The sequence below is a fragment of the Acipenser ruthenus genome, unplaced genomic scaffold (genome assembly GCF_902713425.1).
Source record: "Acipenser ruthenus unplaced genomic scaffold, fAciRut3.2 maternal haplotype, whole genome shotgun sequence".
Classification (NCBI taxonomy): domain Eukaryota; kingdom Metazoa; phylum Chordata; class Actinopteri; order Acipenseriformes; family Acipenseridae; genus Acipenser; species Acipenser ruthenus.
In genome coordinates, this window is record NW_026707742.1 from 340 (window position 1) to 21,444 (window position 21,105).

Sequence of the window (21,105 nt, forward strand, 5' to 3'; positions counted from 1 at the left end):
TCAACTTTCCTTTCTTGATTTTGCACCTAATCACCTTTTTACTAAGTTGTTTACAATGTGTGATATTCTTCTGTCAGCCCTGCTTTCTATCAGTGGCACAAAACCCACCTGAGAAGCTTTTAATTCTCATGGTTCTGTCAAGTGAAGTGTAGGAGAAAAAAACACCACTAATAAACTCAAAAGATTACATTAGACTTTAAAAATCATCTCAGACCTTTAAAATATCAAAACCTTGTTATTGATTGTTTTGCCCTTACGCTTGTCTTTTCATCTGCCAACATTTTTATAATAGTGCTGCTCATTGTGAATTCAAATGCAGTCATATATAAAAAATTATTGACAGCATAGAATGATCATCATGACCGATCTAATGGCTTAACTATCCTGACTGTAATTATTGGTTGACAGTGCAGGCTTGTCTTTATTGCTTGACTTTATACGTTGTGTAAGCTGGCTTAGACTTACTTGTTGCTTTGTTCCAGTATCACCTATGTACCAGCCGAATATCTGGAGGAATACAGGACCAGCTTGGGTGAGCAGACAGAAGAAACCTGTGATGGTACCCATTCAACCTGGTAATTAATACTAACATCTCCTGTTAACTCAATCATAGCTTTTTATAACTCAGAGAACTGGGCCATTCCATTACATGTTTAATTCCAGGACCATGGTTGGAACAATGACCAGGATGTTGCCAAACCCTAGTATAACGGATGAAAAAAAAAAAACTGTATGGAGTTGTACATATTGGTACTGTACAGTAAGATTAATAGAGAATGGCCTCTGTTTCAGGATAGTAAACCATAGCTATATACACAAAACAGTTAACACCTGTTTTTTTTCTAAAAAGAAGAGAAGTTGAGGTTAAAAAGCCGACCGCGGACGAGAGTTCTCAAGCAGCGGCGCACAATTGGCTGAGCGTTCGCCTGGGTGGGGAGGGCTTAGGTCGGCCAGGGTGTCCGCGGCTCACTGCGCACCAGCGACCCCGGTAGACTGGCCAGGCACCTGCGGGCTTGTCTGTAAGCTGCCCAGAGCTGCGTTGTCCTCCGATGCTGTAGCTCTGAGGTGGCTGCATGGATGGCCTGCAGAGTTAAAAGAAGCGGTTGGCTGACGGCACACAGTGTGTGTTCGTCTTTGCCGCTCCCGAGTCAGCGTGGGGGTGGTAGTGGTGAGCTGAGCCTAAAATAAAAAATCAAATTGGGAGAAAAAATTGGGTAAAATCTGATGGGGGAAAAAAACTGATGAAAAAAAGTTACAAATAAATAACTCTGGAGTTTAATTTTAGATCTCCCACACACACATAATTGTTTCTTGTTTTTCGCATCAGAAAAAAACGATGCAGTGTTAGCATGGTGATAAATGCTGAATATGGCCATATAACTACAGTTACAATGCATTTACAGTGTTGGTAAAATACAGTTATAGAACAGCTTACATTTTGGCAGCTTAAATTCATGTGGGAAGCGTATCGATTTAGATTGGTATTGTTACCAATACCGTAGCTTATAAAACAGCTTGGAAAATTCACATTTCATATTAGTAGGATATCATGCAGTGAGAATATACCAGTGGTATCAATTTGTTTAAAAATAGGTTTAATGATATAGATAATCATTTTTTTTATTTATTTTATTTAGTAGTCGCCAATTATTTTTATTATTTTCTCCCAATTTAGAATATCCAGTTATTATTTTTAAGCTAGACTCACCGCTACCACCCCTACGCTGACTTGGGAGCGGCGAAGATGAACACACGCTGTCCTCTGAAGCATGTGCCGTCAGCCGACTGCTTATTTTTACACTGCCTACTAACCATGCAGCCACCTCAGAGTTACAGCGTCGGAGGACAATGCAGCTCCGGGCAGCTTACAGGCAAACCCGCAGGTGCCCAGCCAGACTACAGGGGTCACTGGTGCGCGGTGAGCCGAGGACACCCTGGTCGACCTAAACCCCCCCCCCCCCCCCCCCTCCGGGGCGGCACTCGGCCAATTGTGCACCGCCCCCTGGAAGCTCCCGTCCACGGTTGGCAATGGAGTAGCCTGGACTCGGAACCGGCGACGTCCAGGCTATAGGGCGCATGCTGCTCTCCACGTGGAGTGCCTTTACCGGATGCGCTACTCGGGAACCCAAGATAATAATTTTTAAACCCAGGATAAAATACAGCTTAACAAGGCACCCTGTGTTTTGCTCAGCTGGGATCTGTGATTTATTCTGGCTGGAACAGTACTGCATTGTTTGTGTTTCTCTCTGCAGTACGATACAATTATTGCAATGAATAGGAGGGACAAACATAAGAATGAGGTATTTGATGTGGCTTGTGGTGGTGACCTCTTCTGAATTCCAGATCACAATTGTACCAATTAAGTGCTTGTTAGAAGCTTAATTGTTCCAATTATTTAATTTAGGGTACAATTGGAACAAAAACCAGGAGGGACACCGGCCCTCCAGGGCCGGAATTGTCCACCCCTGCCATATGCCCTATCACAAATACAAAAATAGACTTTTATCAAACAAATATTCACATTTTATACTAATTAACCTTCAAAGGTATAGTGTATTTTTTTACTACCAGTGTTTGTTACTGAAATGCTACAAAAGGCAAAAGATTTAGCATTGTCAAACCTATTGGTATGGTGTATGGCAGTGGTACTCAACTCTGGCCCTTGAGATCCAATCCAGTCCAGGTTTTTACTCCAAGCATGTTCTAATGTAGTTAATTGAAGCTGTTAAGAGGCAATTAACTAATTTAGGACCTGGTTGGAATAAAGACCAGGACTGGAATGGAGTTGAGTACCACTGGTGTATGGTTTAAACTGTGTTATGAATAACACAGTTTAAACCAATTTGTCCCAGAATTTTATTATTGATTGCACAGATTTATACATCACATTAGATTCTTGGAGGAATTCTTAAACAGGCATAGCAGTGCAGTTTCAGATAAAAGAAAATGTGGTTAAAGAAGCTGGTTTTCTGTTAAATCTGACAAGCACATGGTAAAAGAGAACAGCCTATATATAAAGAAAAAAGAGAACTGAAAACAAAGATTACCAGATAAATAATTTCACTTCACAAGTTACTTTGCTATGACAGTGCGGTCTTTGTGTAAGGATCTATTTCAAATGCATTAGCATGGGGGACCAGACTTATATTAAGGTTCAAGTTTTACCTCCTAGATGGCACAGGAATGTGGCTGAATGGATAGTAGACAACAAGCTGAGGTATTGGATTTAATTGTAATAATGAAAGAATAAATAACAAGAAGTAAAATATATTTAAAAATAAATTAACTGTTTAGCTTTTGTGAAAAAACGATTTGTATGATCACAAAGTTATTCTAGTATGTAATGTATCGGTTATTTCTGATATGGAAATTACTTCTTGTTGAGATTGTATTTTATTGGTCTTGTTTTTTTTTTTTCTTTAGTGGAGAGATTCCTGAACTTCCAGAACGAGAAGATGGGGAAGGGGAAGAAAGTGAACTACAGAATGCTGCTTACAACAACTGGAACCTACCAAGAAGGTAATTAATTCTTCCCTACAGTCATTTTGTCTATTATTATTATTATTATTATTATTATTATTATTATTATTATTATTATTATTGTATCTTTTTTTGTCTTAAGAATTTAAAATGATGTGTAATGGGACACATTAACTCAGAACAATCAAAAGCTTACTTGTGAAAGAAAGAACAAGGGATGGAGTAACAAGTAGTTGACTTTGAGAAGGCTGTTTTGGATTGTTCTTGGCTTATGAAAATGTAGTTGTTCAAAAAGTGTTATGCATTGGTGCCTTGAACGTCTGGTAGAAATGTACCTGGGATCGTGATCTTTCTGTCTGTCTTCCTGGGAAATGAATGTCAACTTAAGCCTGGTACTTTTGGAGTCAATGGGTGGGTGGTCAATGCAAGACCAAGAGCTGCAAAAGTAGAAGTATCCCAATGAAAATGTATGTACTCCAGCTCTGGCAGGTGTTTAATAGCTCAGTAATTGTATAGGATCGCTATCTCTCACATCCTGTTTCCTGATCAGCAGCAAGGGCTATGAAGATAGTGGAACACGTGCTATTGAGATAATGACATAATATCAGTGGATGATGTATGGCTTATAGCTTTCTCGAGGACTGCAGTGTATAAAATAACTTATGAGCAGATCGACCGCATTAATAAAATGCAATACATTTTTTTAAATGTTAAAAAGCATTTGCCTGGATATAACCATAATTATTTTCTATTTTAAACCATGTTATCACTAAAAAAAACTTCCCTATCATGATATGCAACTATTTGTGGAAAAATAAAAATAAAAATTATGTAAGGATAAAAATTCAATCATGACATAAATTTCATATTTCAGATAACATACCATTTTCATATTTTTCATATTTCAAATAATGTGCAGAGGTAAATAGGAGCATCTAGTTTACATATGTGCTTGTTCATGTACTCTATCCTATATTTTGCACAGTTGATCGTACACTTTTTGAAGTACAGTTGATTTTCAATACAGTTGTAAACTTGTAAATCTCACCCCCAGAGTGGAGCTGTACCGTGAGCCGGGTAAATCCCTGGGCATCAGTATCGTTGGAGGCAGAGGGATGGGGAGCCGGCTCAGTAATGGGGAAGTGATGAGAGGAATCTTTATCAAGCATATTCTTGAGGACAGCCCTGCAGGAAGAAATGGAACCTTGAAAACAGGGGACATGGTAGTTCAGGTATGTGTTCAACCCTGTATTTCATTTGTGTATTATAGTTTCGTGAAATAAGCTGAGAGATCATTTTATATTTAATCAAGATGTACACAATGTATCTTTCCTGGAGGTGAAGCAAATATAATATTGCCTTCGTAAATGCCTGTAATTATTGAATTATTTTTGTGGTTAAGACCATTCTTGCTGGCGCATCATTTTTTTCTACGCAATCCTGACTGTTACATGCATATTGTTTTACACACAGTGGATTTTGGATATTACTTAAAGCAGAAACATTTTAAAAAAAAGAAACAAAAAATAATTGAGTGTTTTTCTTTATTTGAATAAAGAAGGGGGAACTCCCTACACACCCCTGCAAAGATGAAAGTTGTTTATAAATAAACAAAACATTTCTTAATTTATATATAAAAAAAATGTCTCAGTGGCAGTTTTCATTGCAGCTGCACATACATTTTCACAAGCACTAGAATTAACACTAATTTGCAAAAAGGTAACTATTGTTTGTTTTTTCAACAAAGTCGATATCTTTATTCCAATTCACTACTCTGCACTGCAGGCCACTAATGAGTAGTACTTAGCTAAGAAACGCAACCTGATTCTTTTCCTACGTTGACAGGTGGATGAAAATGATCTTCGCGATTCCAGTCATGAGCAGGCAGTGGAAGCTATCCGCAGGGCAGGAAATCCTGTCGTCTTCCTGGTGCAGAGCATTGTGCACAGACCAAGGGTAAGTAAGAAGGAAGAACATGAAAGGCAACAGTAGTCAGCACATCCTACAACATTGCTCACGTTTACCTGCTGAACAAACTGTTTTCTGCAAGTTAATCTTGTTGCCCAAAATATACTGTTTATTATGATTTTACTGTAAATACTTTATACACACACACACACACACACACACACACACACACACACACCTGGTTAAGTTACTGAAATAAAATGTCTCGAAATGTGATTCTTGTTTAAAGTGATATACATGTTGTTTTATAGGTGCATAATTAAATTAAATGAATATACTATCCTTCTATCAAATTTAAATTACATATCAATGATTTGTCTACTACAATAGAAAAAAGATGTAGAATCTATTGCCTTTTTAACTTAATGTGATCTTGCTTCTTAAAGCTTGATCAGATTCCTCATGCATGCACTCTCTAATTTCAGTACCATGCATGCATACTGTAACTAACATCACCTAAGTATCCATTGTGCTAATTATACACCAATCTTTACATCATGTCATTCTTTTCATTTCCCAGCCTGATTCTTTCTGTAGCCCTTCATCATCTCCTCTTATAGGTTCAAATCCTTCAGCCACACACTCTTTAATCCATCATCCATCTAAGGTAATCATTTATTTAGTAGCCATTGTGTATTATACTGTACTAACAGCAACTTAAAATGTAAGTATGGGGGGGGCATACTGACCCCCATGTCTATGGAAATGGATGGGTAAATTCCATTTAAGTTTGTCATGGGAAGGTCTACACATTTTCAATACATTTTGGTTTGGATTGTTGGAGATGGCGCAAATACAAACAGTTGCTGGAAGTTTAATTCCACTGAAGTGCAGGCTAATCCCATCTTTGAGAGTATTAGAGCACCCAAATGTCTCAAAACATCAGCCTCAGCAAAGATATTCCTTAGATGGCTTTGACAGTGAGTGCTTTAAAGCATAGAAAACAGAAAATCCCTAATTTTATTTTATTTTATTTTGAGTTTAATTTAATCTGTTACAGCAGTTGATTCAATATTGCCACTTCAGGATCACACAAAGTAGTACTTGCAGTATTTGATTTCCTCTCTAAAGTTTCCTTCTACAACCAGCTTATTCTGTGTTTTCGTTATCTGTGTTTGTAACCTAAAACATTTGAGATTGTAATCCTTTGTTGCTTTTAGAAGCCGCCATTGCCTTTCCTGCAGTTAAATCCTTTGCGTGAACCAGCCTTCAGTATTACTAATCCGTTTGCTGCCTCCTTTCAGACACCCCTTTTTCAGGTTAGATTGTGTGTCACTGTGATGTGTACTTGCATGTATTAGTTTGTTACTGATTTTCACCCACAGTTCCACACTCTAGAACTACACCACAATGACTGCATTGAATCCAGTAGTGTAGGAAATGAGTGTTTCTGTTTAGTATGTGTGTACCTGTTATGTGACAGACAACAGATTAGACTGCAGATTCTTTTTCAAGTTTCTTGTCTCTGAAATTCCTTGTTTTCCCTGCTTAAGTAATGTCCAAATCCCTTAAGACTTGAGTAGCCACAGTGCATCCTTGTGTCTTCACCTGAGCAGCAACACAATTGTTCATAATGTTTATGTATTTACTGATAAGAAAGTTAACAGAAATATATATATATATATATATATATATATATATATATATATATATATATATATATATATATATATATATAAACACATACAGGAAGATAAGACTTCCAAATACCTGCAATGTAGCTAATTATTAATACATTGTTACAACCAAGAGAAAGCAATGAAAATACACCAAAAAAACATGTTCAACTATGTAACACAATTTTTGTTCCTGGGTAGTAAGTGTTAATTCCTAATTGCTTATGCCTCAAAAGTATAGAAAATGGCTATTATTCCCCACAAACTTTGCTTTTGTGACCAGGACAGTGATATTTTGAAATTTACCTATTTCCAATGAGAAAACGGGCGAATTTGTGTCTTTTCGTTCACATAAAGTCAGAAAAAAACAACATATGAATCCAAATTAACATGTATTTATACTAAAGTAATACAAAAATGACTGCAAAAGATTTAGAAGTGAGTAGTTTTTTGAGATTTACGATTATACTGTAAATCACTTTCACGAATCAGCCCCCAAATGTAGTCTCCCATCACGTTCTCGTTATACTGTCCTTGGTAGCGGCGTTCAAAGTCCAGTATATCCTGGTGGAAGTGCTCGCCTTGCTCCTCCGAGTACACTCCCATGTTCTCCTTGAATTTATCAAGATGAGCATCAAGGATATGGACTTCCTACAGCCCATTGTGCCGTAGTTCTTCACCAGAGTCTCAACCAGCTCCACATAGTTTTCGGCCTAGTGATTGCCCAGGAAGCCCCGAACCACTGCGACAAAGCTGTTCCAAGCCACTTTCTCCTTACTAGTGAGCTTCTTGGGGAATTCATTGCACTCCAGGATCTTCTTTATCTGTGGTCCGACGAAGACACCGGCTTTGACCTTTGCCTCAGACAGCTTAGGGAAGAAGTCTTGAAGGTACTTGAAGGCTGCCGACTCCTTATCTAGAGCTCTGACAAATTGTTTCATAAGGCCCAATTTGATGTGCAGTGGTGGCATCAGCACCTTCCGGGGGTCCACCAGTGGCTCCCACTTGACATTGTTCCTCCCCACAGAGAACTCGGTCCGCTGTGGCCAGTCCTGCCTGTGGTAGTGCGCCTTGGTGTCCCTGCTGTCCCAAAGGCAAAGATAGCAGGGAAACTTGGTAAAACCGCCTTGGAGACCCATCAGGAATGCCACCATTTTGAAGTCTCCTATGACCTCCCAGCCGTACTCATCATACTTCAAGGCGTCCAGCAAGGTCTTGATGCTGTTGTAATCCTCTTTGAGGTGCACCGAGTGAGCCAGGGGAAGAGACGGGTACTTGTTACCATTATGGAGCAGCATGGCTTTGAGGCTCCTGGATGAGCTGTCAATGAAGAGGCGCCACTCATTCTGGTTACAGGTGATTCCGATTGCCTCGAACAGACTGGTCACATTGTGGCAGAAGCAGAGCCCATCTTGACGGGTGAAGAAGCTGGAAAAAGGTTGGTGACGCTTCCTCTGATCTGCGACTTGCACACTTTCATCCAACAAGTTCCACTGCTTGAGCCTAGACGTCAAAAGCTCGGCATTGGACTTGGTGAGACCAAGATCTTTAATCAAGTCGTTGAGGTCTTTTTGGTTGGGGTAGTATGGGTTTCTCTCCTCAGCTCCACCTCTGAAATTGTCATCTGGATCTACAACGTCTTCCTCGCTCTCTGACTTGCTGCTCTCTTCTAAAGACGGCTGCTCTCTCTCCGGAGGAGTGGGTACGGGGAGCTCATGGCAGTGTGGCACCGGGGCGATGGATGAAGGAAGGTCCGGATACGTGATAGCAGGTGCATTCTTGCCAGTCCGACGTTTGGAAGGGTCCACCATGCAGAAGTAGCAGTTACTTGAGTGGTCAGTGGGTTCCTGCCAAATTCTTGGGATAGCGAACTTCATGGCTCTCTTTTCCCCTCTGTACCATCCTACAAAAATACATTTATTTCACCCAGCACTGAATCTATCTGGAATGTTCTAGAAAATAGGTACATTTCAAAATATCACTGTCCTGGTCACAAAAGCAAAGTTTGTGGGCAATAATAGCCATTTTCTATACTTTTGAGGCATAAGCAATTAGGAAATAACACTTACTACCCAGGAACCAAAAAAAAAAAAAAAAAAAAAATTGTTACACGGTGTTATGAGATGTTTTTTACAAGGAAACAGAGAAAGGATATGTCACTTCAAAATAATAAAAAAATCACCTAATGTTTGTTTGTCATTAATTTATTTTTATGTTTAATACTTTCCACTGCATTTGCTTATCATAATGCATGTTACAGACTGTGACGGATGAATCACATGATGAGAATACATTGCCAATACCAAAATTAATGATCAAAAATCCCTCTAATGAAACTGAAGGAAAGGTTAGTAATCCAGAATATCTTATTATGTTATTTTTACATTTACTAAACAATTATAAATAAATACAAAGTATGAGTAATATACTTACACATTTTTAATAAATGTTCGTACTTTAGTACTGTAGATTATGAAACATTATAACAGTGTCCCTGAGTCTTAAAATGTATTGAACTTTCTCTGTTGCTGTAGGGATCTGAGAGTCACAGTAGACTTTTACTCCGCCTCTCCCCAACTAACCCTTTTGCTCCTACTCCGTTTAAGGTTTGTAGGACTGTGTATGTTGTAGTGGCACCAGTTTCCTCCTAATATACAATCTGTGTTTGTAAATATCTGACATGTATACAAAACAAACTTCTGCACCCCCTAAAAGTTGATTGAATAATATGCTCCTTTAATATATGAGAAACATGAAAACATAAATATTAAAATACTATGCATCCTCTTTATGTTGTACAAATTTGTATGTAAGTTATTCTTGTGTTTTTATATATATATATATATATATATATATGTATATATATATATATATATGTATATATATATATATGTATATATATATATATATATATATATATATATACACAGATGTGCTCAAATTTGTTGGTACCCCTCCACAAAAAACGAAGAATGCACAATTTTCTCTGAAATAACTTGAAACTGACAAAAGTAATTGGCATCCTCCATTGTTTATTCCATATTTAATAGAAATCAGAATTTGCTTTTGATTTTTTATTCAACATAATATTGTAAATAATAAAACAAATGAAAATGGCATGGACAAAAATGATGGGACCGCTAACCTAATATTTTGTTGCACAACCTTTAGAGGCAATCACAATCAAACGTTTTCTGTAGCTCTCAATGAGACTTCTGCACCTGTTAACAGGTAGTTTGGCCCACTCTTCCTGAGCAAACTGCTCCAGCTGTCTCAGGTTTGATGGGTGCCTTCTCCATACTGCAAGTTTCAGCTCTTTCCATAGATGTTCGATAGGATTCAGATGAGGACTCATAGAAGGCCACTTCAGAATAGTCCAGTGTTTTGTTCTTATCCATTCTTCGGTGCTTTTAGATGTGTGTTTTGGGTCATTATCCTGTTGGAGGACCCATGACCTGTGACTGAGACAGAGCTTTCTGACACTGGGCAGTACGTTTCGCTCCAGAATGCCTTGAAGGTCTTGAGATTTCATTGTGCTCTGCACAGATTTAAGGCACCATGTGCCAGGCGCAGCAAAGCAGCCCCAAAACATAACCGAGCCTCCTCCATGTTTCACTGTAGGTATGGTGTTCTTTTCTTTGAAAGCTTCATTTTTTCATCTGTGAACATAGAGCTGATGTGACTTGCCAAAAAGCTCCAGTTTTGACATATCTGTCCAAAGGACATTCTCCCCGAAGGATTGTGGCTTGTCAATATGCATTTTAGCAAATTCCAGTCAGGCTTTTTTATGTTTTTCTTTCAAAAGTGGAGTCCTCCTGGGTCTTCTTCCATGGAGCCCACTTTTGCTCAAAAAGCGACGGATGGTTCGATCAGAAACTGACGTACCTTCACCTTGGAGTTCAGCTTGTATCTCTTTGGCAGTTATCCTTGGTTCTTTTTCTACCATTCGCACTATCCTTCTGTTCAATCTGGGGTCGATTTTCCTCTTGCGGCCGCGCCCAGGGAGATTGGCTACAGTTCCATGGACCTTCAACTTCTTAATAATATTTGCAACTGTTGTCACAGGAACATCAAGCTGCTTGGAGATGGTCTTGTAGCCTTTACCTTTACCATGCTTGTCTATTATTTTCTTTCCTCAGACAACTCTCTCCTTTGCTTTCCCTGGTCCATGTTCAGTGTGGTGCACACAATGATACCAAACAGCACAGTGACTACTTTTCTCCATTTAAATAGGCTGAATGACTGATTACAAGATTGGAGACATGTGTGATACTAATTAAAGAAACGAATTAGTTTGAAATATCACTATAATCCAATTATTTATTATCTTTTCTAAGGGGTACCAACAAATGTGTCCAGGCCATTTTAGAATATCTTTGTAGAATAAACAATAATCCATCTCTTTTCACAGCTTCTTTGCTTTATTCTATGACATACCAAAGGCATGCAAGTGTACATGATAAAATATTTATTATTATTATTTATTTCTTAGCAGACGCCCTTATCCAGGGCGACTTACAATCGTAAGCAAAAACATTTCAAGCGTTACAATACAAGTAATACAATAAGAGCAAGATACAAGTAATACAATAAGAGCAAGCATAAAATAGCTATTAATTTCATCACTTTTCAGGAGGAATGAAGCATTATTTCAATGAGCTGTAAGGCTACCAACAAATTTGAGCACGTCTGTATATATATATATATATATATATATATATATATATATAATTTGTTAGCTGGTAAATTTGTGAAGTGTACTCAAATCCTTCCTGTCTTACTTGACACGCACACCGCAGGCGCCAAATCGTTTGGATTTACAGACAGAAAAAGTTTCCCCCTCCTGTAGTTCACTCCCTCCCCTGCCAGTGGTGCTCCCTGTTGGTGAAACAGACACCCTGCCAGAGAGACCAGAGCTGTTTGTGGAAAGTCCAGAGGAGAAGGAGGATGAATTTGGTTATAGCTGGAGTAAGTATCTCATGTTTAAAATATGTTGATGATTTGGAGCAATTCATTTTTAGGGCAGCTTGTACGTCCCCTGCATGTCCTCCAATACAACCCTCACTAATTTTGTTTTAAACTGCAGTCGTAATGTAGTTCTGTCTAGAACACCATAACTGCAATAAATATGCATTCAATCTCTAGCTTTAACTACTTATGTGTAATAGGTGGCAACTGCTGCATGACTTAAATTAACATAAAGTTTTTTATGGATTTAGAGAAGATTGTACAACGCTATGGAAGTCTGGATGGGGAGCTACACATGATAGAGCTAGAAAAAGGGAAGACCGGTCTAGGCCTAAGCCTTGCAGGAAACAAAGACAGATCCAGAATGAGTGTCTTTGTGGTGGGAATTGATCCATGTGGAGCCGCTGGAAAAGATGGCAGGATCATTGTTGGAGATGAATTATTGGAGGTCAGTAGAGCCTTGAAAAGAACAGAAACAATTCAATACAGATGAACCCGTTTTATATCACCTCGCTTAATATCATACCCCGTTTATTATCACATTTTTTCAAAAACCACTCGCCATGTACCATAGGTTCTTTGAGAAATTACCTCTCTTAATATCATCTCACAAACCCGCTTATTGTCACATTTTGTGCAGCCTATATAATGCTGCATGGCTGGGCTTTACTAAGTAAGCACAAGGTATAATTAATTTCCAACGCAATAACAACCAATAATCATCTTGGCTAATAAAATGACATTTTGTGCAGCCTGTCAAATGCTGCATGGGCGGTCTTAACGGGATACAGCTCAGTTACAAAACACCAATGCCACCAATAGTCAGTCTTATACAAATGCACACAAAAAAAAACACCAAGTGCAGTGCCTAATAGCACTCATCAGTCAACATAATGACACAAACTGTTTCGTTCCAGTTAATGATACAAAACATATTTGTCCTGTAGTAAACTATATGCATTTGTTTAAATGTAAAGAACGACTAAATATACAGTATTAAAACACTGCACACATTTCTCGCACTTATAATGTGCTGTCATAGGCAAACATGAAACCCGATTTATATCATGACCTGCTTTATATCACAAATTATGCGTGCACGGCAATCATGATATAAAGCGGGTTCATCTGTATCTTCAATGTGAATAGTGGTCAGGAGGTCATATTCTTTTGATAGCTCTGATTTAAACAATTTAATGTTTACAGATAAATGGACAGATTTTATATGGCCGCACTCATCAGAATGCCTCCTCAATCATCAAATGTGCACCTTCAAAAGTCAAGATTATTTTCATCAGGTGAGTGCATGGAACTTTACAGAGTTATTCCAAAAGTTTCATATTCAAAATGTGCACCTTGTGTACTTTTAACAGATGATTTTGTTTAGAATGTGATCTTTTTGAATTAGGCAGTCTTGCATATGTGACAGAACACTTCCAGTTTTGTCCATCAGAGGGCAGCTTTACTAAAGGCCTGTTAAAACTCTGGCATCTTATTTCCAGTGAGCAAGCAAGGTGATTGATATTGGATGAGTTTCAACCGTTTTTAAAAAAGCAGACCTCTTTTTAAAACATGTTTATCAGTTAATGTTAATGTCACTGTGTTGGCTTATAAAGTAAATTATGCTTGGTGTCTAACAGGAATACAGATGCACTCAACCAGATGGCTGCTGGACCTGTGAAAGAATCAGCGCCTGACAACTCAAAATCCCACACAGAGGTAAAGAGCATTTTGGCACAGTCAATTGCATTGGGTTGTATGGGTGTGTTCATCAGCCGCGGGAGATCCATGGAAAGTTTGTCACTCACAATACTTTTTTATTTTATTGTGGACTGAACCACTAAAATAGTCCTTAGACAAGCTTGAACTGTCTATTCATTTGCATTCAGAAAAGACACATTTTCTTATTAGGTTGAGGATAATTAGCAGGTCACTCTCTGCTATTGCAGATTCCCTTTTGCTCTATGTAATAAAATGTAAGAAAATAAGAAATAAAATGTTAATTAAAATGACACTGATATGCTAGAATTTTAGGATATTAGGATTAGGACAGCATCAAATATAAAACTGAATAATGGATATCTACATTTTCTGTGTACCTACTGTATAGTCTGTCCCTTTTAACTGAGTAGATTTTATAGGTTTATGTGCTGTATCAACTAGTCATGATCACACAAAAAAGGACAACTTATTTTGACCTTTTATATATGATCCATAAATGGTACGGCCTTTCCTCTGAATTACTTTTCTTTCTCACTGTTTTGTACTGTCGCTGTGCAGAAGTACGTGCAGTTAGACCTTGAGCTTTAATCAAATAAGATGTACAGTAGAGGTTTCAATTTAGATCTTCAAAGAACAGGTGATTTGTTATTAAAAAAAAGATCTGCTGGCTCTTAAGAGCCTTCGTACATGCATTTTTCCTGGAAATATTAATACTTTTTTGGTTGTTTATTTAGCAGGAACTTTATACTGAAGTATCATCAGCAGTGAACGTTGATTTGTTTAAATCCATCCAACATGTCTTACTCCCCAAGGCAAGTATAAAGATGTTCACTGTAATGGAATATGTATTTCAGTGACAAAATGTAGTGTACATTTAAGTGCCATATTACCATCTTTCATATTTTACATGTGAATGTGTAGATTCATTAAGATGTTGTGCTCTCATTATTCTGACAACATCCAGAGCTTCCTTATAAAAATATCCCTAGCTTTGATTAAAGGAGGAACATATTTCAATAGCCAAGGTTTTCTTTTTAGAAACAGCCTAAAGTCAGAATTAATTTAAAGTATTTTACAATGCAAATCACTCTTTTTTTAATGTCACAAAAACAGGATCAAGGGAGCTTAGGAATCGCAATCAGTGAGGAAGATACAAAGAATGGTGTGATGATAAAGAGTTTAACAGAGCATGGTGCAGCAGCAAAAGTAAGCTATTTATTTCAAGTTTAATTAAATCTGCATTCAGCCTGTAGTGCCAAATCATGTATGTCTCTCATTTTTCCCCCATTCTCTGTAGGATGGAAAGATCAAAGTAGGAGACAAAATCTTGGCAGTAGACGATGAAACTGTTGTTGGCCATCCTGTGGAAAAGGTTAGTTTAATTTATTGTTGAACAACATCAGTACTAAAATATCCCTCTGGAGAAATGTGATATTACAATAATGCTATGTGTCTGTTCCAGAATCCCGATCAGATCTTGCAGGGTGATAAATAACAACATACATTTTACTGTACTTTGTGAAATTAAACTTTTAAATGTATTAAGGGAACTGAAAGGTGACCTATGTCTTTCTTTATAAATGTTTATGTTGTATAGTATTAATCTAGGAATAGTTTTTAATGTTTGAAGTGGGGCATAATTACTCCCCCGTAGAGATTAATATTTACATTTAGGGAGTTAGTTAATCTGACACCTCACAAGGCACCTCATTTTATTGGTAAATTCTAGCACCTCCGTTTGCCAGGGTCAGTTTTGTTCCTGACTTAATACTTTTTTTTTAAAGCAAAAAAATAATGTTATTTAATATATATATATACACTGCTGTGCAAAAGTCTTAGGCATTTTGCACATTTTTTGGGGGGTGGGGGGGGTTATACTACCATAGAATCAGTCTGCTTTAATACTACCATAGACTCAGTCTGCTTTAATACTACCATAGAATCAATCTGCTTTAATACTACCATAGAATCAATCTGCTTTAATACTACCATAGAATCAGTCTGCTTTAATACTACCATAGAAACAATCTGCTTTAATACTACCATAGAATCAATCTGCTTTAATACTACCATAGAATCAATCTGCTTTAATACTACCATAGAATCAATCTGCTTTAATACTACCATAGAATCAGTCTGCTTTAATACTACCATAGAATCAATCTGCTTTAATACTACCATAGAATCAGTCTGCTTTAATACTACCATAGAATCAGTCTGCTTTAATACTACCATAGAATCAATCTGCTTTAATATTACCATAGAATCAATCTGCTTTAATACTACCATAGAATCAATCTGCTTTAATACTACCATAGAATCAATCTGCTTTAATACTACCATAGAATCAACCCGCGCCATCTACAGAACGTCAGGTCACGTGTACATATACATTTTAAATATAAAATGGGATTGCTTCGCGCCCCCCCTGTTGAGAACCACTGGGTAAATGTGACGGATTAGCTACTACAACACTTCATATTAGCGGCTCATGTATAGTTCACTTTGAGTGGTTGTAATCACAAGTTTTTGAAGATTCTGATAAACGTAAATTAAAGAATGGTAAAAGACAAACTTGGTTTCTTCTCAGCCAAACTAAGCTGTATTAATAACAGTCAAAGTTGTTATAATAGTGGAAAACACTAGTGGAGGCTTTGAGTAAATTTTTGATGCTCATATCATCAATCTAATATATACATATATATATATATATATATATATATATATATATATATATATATATATATACATATATATATATATATATATATATATATATATATATATATATATATATATATATATACATACAATGTCTCCCACCTCGAAATACTTACTGTAATGATTTTCAACTCAACCCATAATAAGTGAGCCAGTATAACCAAGGTGCTCTCTGGTGGGTCATCATGTTGTGTTGGATGTTTTTTCTTTAGGTAATTACTTTGCTTAAAAAGGCAAAGAGTACTGTGAAGTTGACGATAAGTTCAGAAGATCCAGCCTCACAGTCACCCTCTGGAATGTCAACTGCCAGTGCCTCTGATATGAAGAGCACCAAGCCCTCTGCAGTGACATCAGCTGCAGTGGGTACACCAGAATCTGACCCACTCAGAAGTAAGTTTGACTGGGGTAGAACTCTTAACATGATCATCTTTTTTCCAGTTTCAATAATTAGCAAATAATATCCACCCTGACATTTCAGTGGATCTACGGTGAACAAAATCTGAAATTGAATTTCTAGATACCCAGGTTAAACTTGATCAAGGATCTATTAAAACAGATCTTTACTCAAAACCTACCGATATGCATCAGTACCTAAATATGTCCTCTGCACATCCTACCCATAAAATAATTTCAGAAAAGATATTTATTTCCAAAAGTGCCAGTAGTGGCTTTAGAAGGGATGCAAATGTAGCTGGCAGTTTGGTCCACTGTAAATATATATATTATATAAATATATATAAACAGATCTAGACACATTAAAGGACATTAAAACCTGTACAAGCACATACAGTATAAAGTATGCACATATATTTGTAAAAATAAAAGTGAAAATGCAAATTGAGAACATAGATATTCAGTCATAAGAAACTCATCATGCAAAACTAGCAGCCTTGTTTATGGGATATTTTTGCCAAAAAAATTACAAAATAAAATATGTAGGAGAGACAGGTACTACACTATGTAAAAGAATACAGAATCACCAAATAAATCAAACATATTAAAAAAATGAAGCAATAGTTCAACACTTTATAAAAAATGAACATAAACATGAATGATCTACAATTTGTAGTTTTAGAAGAAGTACAATTAAATCATGTACAATACAGACGTATAATGTTGAATAAAGGTGAATACATGGATAAAAAGACTCAATACCACGATGCCTGAAGGTTTAAGAAAGGAATAGTAGATCATTACATCATTAACTATGAAGTAAATAGAGAATAATATATGGGGTAGTGTGATATGAGAATTTGTTGCCAAGGGTGGGCATTTCATTCTGATTTCTCACACTACCCCATGCAGTATTTCTTATAATCTAGTGAGCAATTTTTTTCCCAGCTGAGAATCGAGTGAGAGAAGACAGCAGCTTTGTGAGGTATGGTTGGAATTCATTTCAGTTTGCTGAGAGCTCGCGCTGGGGTGGCCCTCTGGTGCTGGTGTTAATGAGTGCGTGTTTCCCATATCAACCGACCGTGTATTATAGGAACTATCAACTGGATGAGCCCATTGAAAAAATTGACATTACAAGCACATTAATAGATTTAAATAGAAATAAGTGAGTGTAGTCACCATGGAATCAAAAGCCTATAAATAACGCCACTGTTTGTTTTCAAGCACACTTCCCCTTGACAAAGGTATATAGTTGGCTCCGTTGACCTATATATAGTTATACAGTCTTTATGTATGTGCTGTTACTGTAGCTCTGTAATAGTCATTTGAAGGTATTCTTCATCCCCTGGCAGCAAACCAAGTTCAATGACTAAGGGTGGAAGCAGCAGTAAAATGTAAGCATTGTTAGGAACACTGGGCGTACACTTCTGATAACTCATCGTAATATTATTCAAAATATGTTAATTTTTAACTAATAAATAACAATGTTGATGTTGTAAGCCAGTATACTTTTTGCCACGATCACTGTTAATCAGCTTTTAGCCAAAGCTACAGTTTTGGCATGCACAGTAAAGTGTTTCTGGCATAGATTATGCAGATGGCAAGTTTGATTTTCCTTCCCAGCAGCAAAGTACAATCTAGCATCCCTTTATCTCTCTAACAAACTAGCTATCACAAGGCCAAACAAACAAAGCCAATGATGATTATACAGTCGCTGTTGCTAGTCATAAAGGTGCCTATTCTAAGCTAATAAGGTGCATAATATATTTTATTATATTTTATTTTTGAGTGAATAAATTGATTAATTAAGTGATAATGGCATTTCTGTTGCTTGTCATTAACCAGTCATTTAATCTTTCCTAAAGCTGAGGTGAGGCATCAATGCGTTGATCCATCGTATCATTTGATCAACATTGATGGTCAAGCATGTGCATTGTGTTTTTTTTTATTACTTTTGATACCGCTTACTCTGCCTGCTTGAGTTTTTACTATGCGCATTCACACCTTGTTCAAAAAAGTAAGGCAATTGTGTTTGGGTTAGTTGTGTTAATTTTATACCACTACACATAAATGAATGATGGAAAAACAACAAAGATTTTCAAATGTAGCCTGCTTGGCCAGAACTAAGAAGCATGTTAAACATCCCAGCAATGTTAGTCCCCAGCAAGCAGGTCTTCACTGGGCTTGGCAGATTGTAAACAAGCTTTGTTGCTTTTTAAAAGCAAAGAATGGGAGTTCTATCCTGTTTCTTAACAGAAACTACATAATAGAAATGGAAACTAAGATATAGTCATATACTAAGTTATGTTGTTGTTGCTTGAAATGAGCCATCCGTTACTTGGCTTTACTTGTTTAATTATTTAATGTATTGTTTTTGTGCTTTTACCACCACTTGGCACCAATCTTGATGAAAATAAGACATTTTTTGAGGAATAATACATACTCTGATGTAATTTAGTAGAACCTTTGTGTATTTTGGGGGGCTGGAGCCCTCAAGACAGCAGAGATCAAAACTAGTCAGTTCACACGGCGCCCCGCTAATTTGCAAGCTTCACTCGCCTCCGATTCAGCATCTATAATCCCTCAGCTTTCAATTTAATCTGATCCTTCCTCCCATTTGCGCTGTCAGATTTTTAATGATATCAACCAACTCATTCATCCTCTATCCACCTCCATTCCTATAGGCAGCCATTACATCCTCATCAGTAGAGCACCAGCTGCAGCCCTCGCCTCTCCCACTGCTTCAGCCACACCTGTTCTCAAGCAGCCAATCTTGACTTTAGCAACCGCCTCTGCTTCAGGATCCTTTGCTGTTTCAATAATTAATTGCACTCTCTCTCTCCTCAACTGAGATGCAATATTATTGAAGGTAAAGATGTTAATTTGGTCTAGGGTAGTCGACTGTGGAGATCTGTCTGTTACTCTAAAATCTCAGGATCCTCGGCTGTGTAAAAAAACGTACTCTTGGAGAATTGTGCTTTTTTTTCTGTTTTTTTCGTGATCTCCGTTGTGAAGTTTACGTTCACCGATGACAAGAACTGGACTCATATTATTTAACATTGTTGATCTCTCGGTCAGATATGGCGGTACACAACTCAGTAAGCCAGGGAGACCTTGGTTTGTCCTCCTATCCTTCCTTAGTTTCCCCTTTGGGGAAGTCCTCGCTTCCCGGCCTTGGAGGTCGATCTGTTCGGCCTCACCTCAGCGAGGTTGCCTCGTGAAACTGATGCAACCGTTTTCAAAAAGTATTCAGTATATCAGTAGCTCTAAATGTATTATGGCTGTTTTGGAAAACTATGCATTGATGGGAAAAAGGAGGCAACATCACAGCCTTAATCTCTCATGTCATAGTTGTATCTCATGCTTTATTTGCCATTCTGTTATTGAGTAATAATAGAACGGTTGACTTCCATAGAGAACAAAGGTAGAACAGTGGGATTTCTGATAAACATTAACCTTAGAAAACGTTGGCCATGTCAATAAAAAAAATACACTGAAAAACCCTTTTTGTCAGGAGCTATAAAATGTTTATAATGATGAAATGCTGTACAGAAATAGTTCATTGCTGAGTCTCTTGATATATTTCGTTTGAAATAAAGGCCCTCTTGTGGTTTTAAAAACTGATAAATGAGGACAGTAGAAATCAGCAGAATTTTACTTAAGTTAATGAATTATTTATGTGGGAGTAAGGGGGTATTGTTCTACCTTGTGAGTTTTGATAGTATAGTATTGTATGTGTTTTTCAGATGCAAGCAGATCCTCTACTCCTGCCACTCTAGTATCAGACCCTGCCACCTGTCCCATTATCCCAGGATGTGAAACCACCATTGACATTTCTAAGGGACGAACAGGCCTTGGGTTGAGCATCGTAGGAGGAGCTGACACACTACTGGTATAATTAGTTGTTTGTATGTTTTTGTAAGAGAGTGAACAGAAAATGTGTTTTCCTATCTTTTTTACATCACTTGCTTTGAATAGCTACAGCATTTTGGCGTTGTAGTTACACACACTGTTTCAAGGGGAAACAGCTGAATAAGGGAATGAGCAAACTTGAATGGTTGGTTAGTTTGTCATGTAGGGAGCAGAAAGTCCTCTGGCATTAAACAACATTAGATAAGGGTAATTCCCTGTCAAATCAGTTTGCCACATGTGCAATGAAATTGCAAATCCAGTGTTCAGCCACTAGGTGGAAATATGTGCTTGATCATAAGTTGGAAGTAAAGATATATTGTAACAT

At 37.3% G+C, this 21,105-nt stretch overlaps 1 protein-coding gene across 9 annotated transcripts; it reads left to right on the top strand.

Moving 5' to 3' along the window:
- Positions 1–317: 317 nt before the first annotated feature.
- On the top strand, positions 318–20,781 carry LOC131728234 (multiple PDZ domain protein-like). 9 transcript variants are annotated; one of them, XM_059019325.1, is made up of 17 exons: positions 318–575; positions 3,424–3,519; positions 4,535–4,712; positions 5,326–5,436; positions 5,969–6,055; positions 6,609–6,707; positions 9,325–9,411; positions 9,599–9,670; positions 11,864–12,032; positions 12,284–12,480; positions 13,239–13,330; positions 13,673–13,751; positions 14,492–14,566; positions 14,868–14,960; positions 15,052–15,126; positions 16,688–16,865; positions 20,615–20,781. In XM_059019325.1, exons 3-17 carry the CDS (start codon positions 4,596–4,598, stop codon positions 20,764–20,766), a joined length of 1,683 nt encoding a protein of 560 aa, XP_058875308.1. In that variant the 5' UTR covers positions 318–575; positions 3,424–3,519; positions 4,535–4,595; the 3' UTR covers positions 20,767–20,781. The 9 variants fall into 9 exon arrangements, with proteins under 9 accessions (XP_058875308.1, XP_058875307.1, XP_058875311.1 ...); XM_059019324.1 differs by having other exon boundaries at positions 321–575; positions 14,489–14,566; XM_059019328.1 differs by lacking the exon at positions 6,609–6,707 and having other exon boundaries at positions 326–575; positions 14,489–14,566.
- The last annotated feature ends 324 nt before the right edge of the window (positions 20,782–21,105 follow it).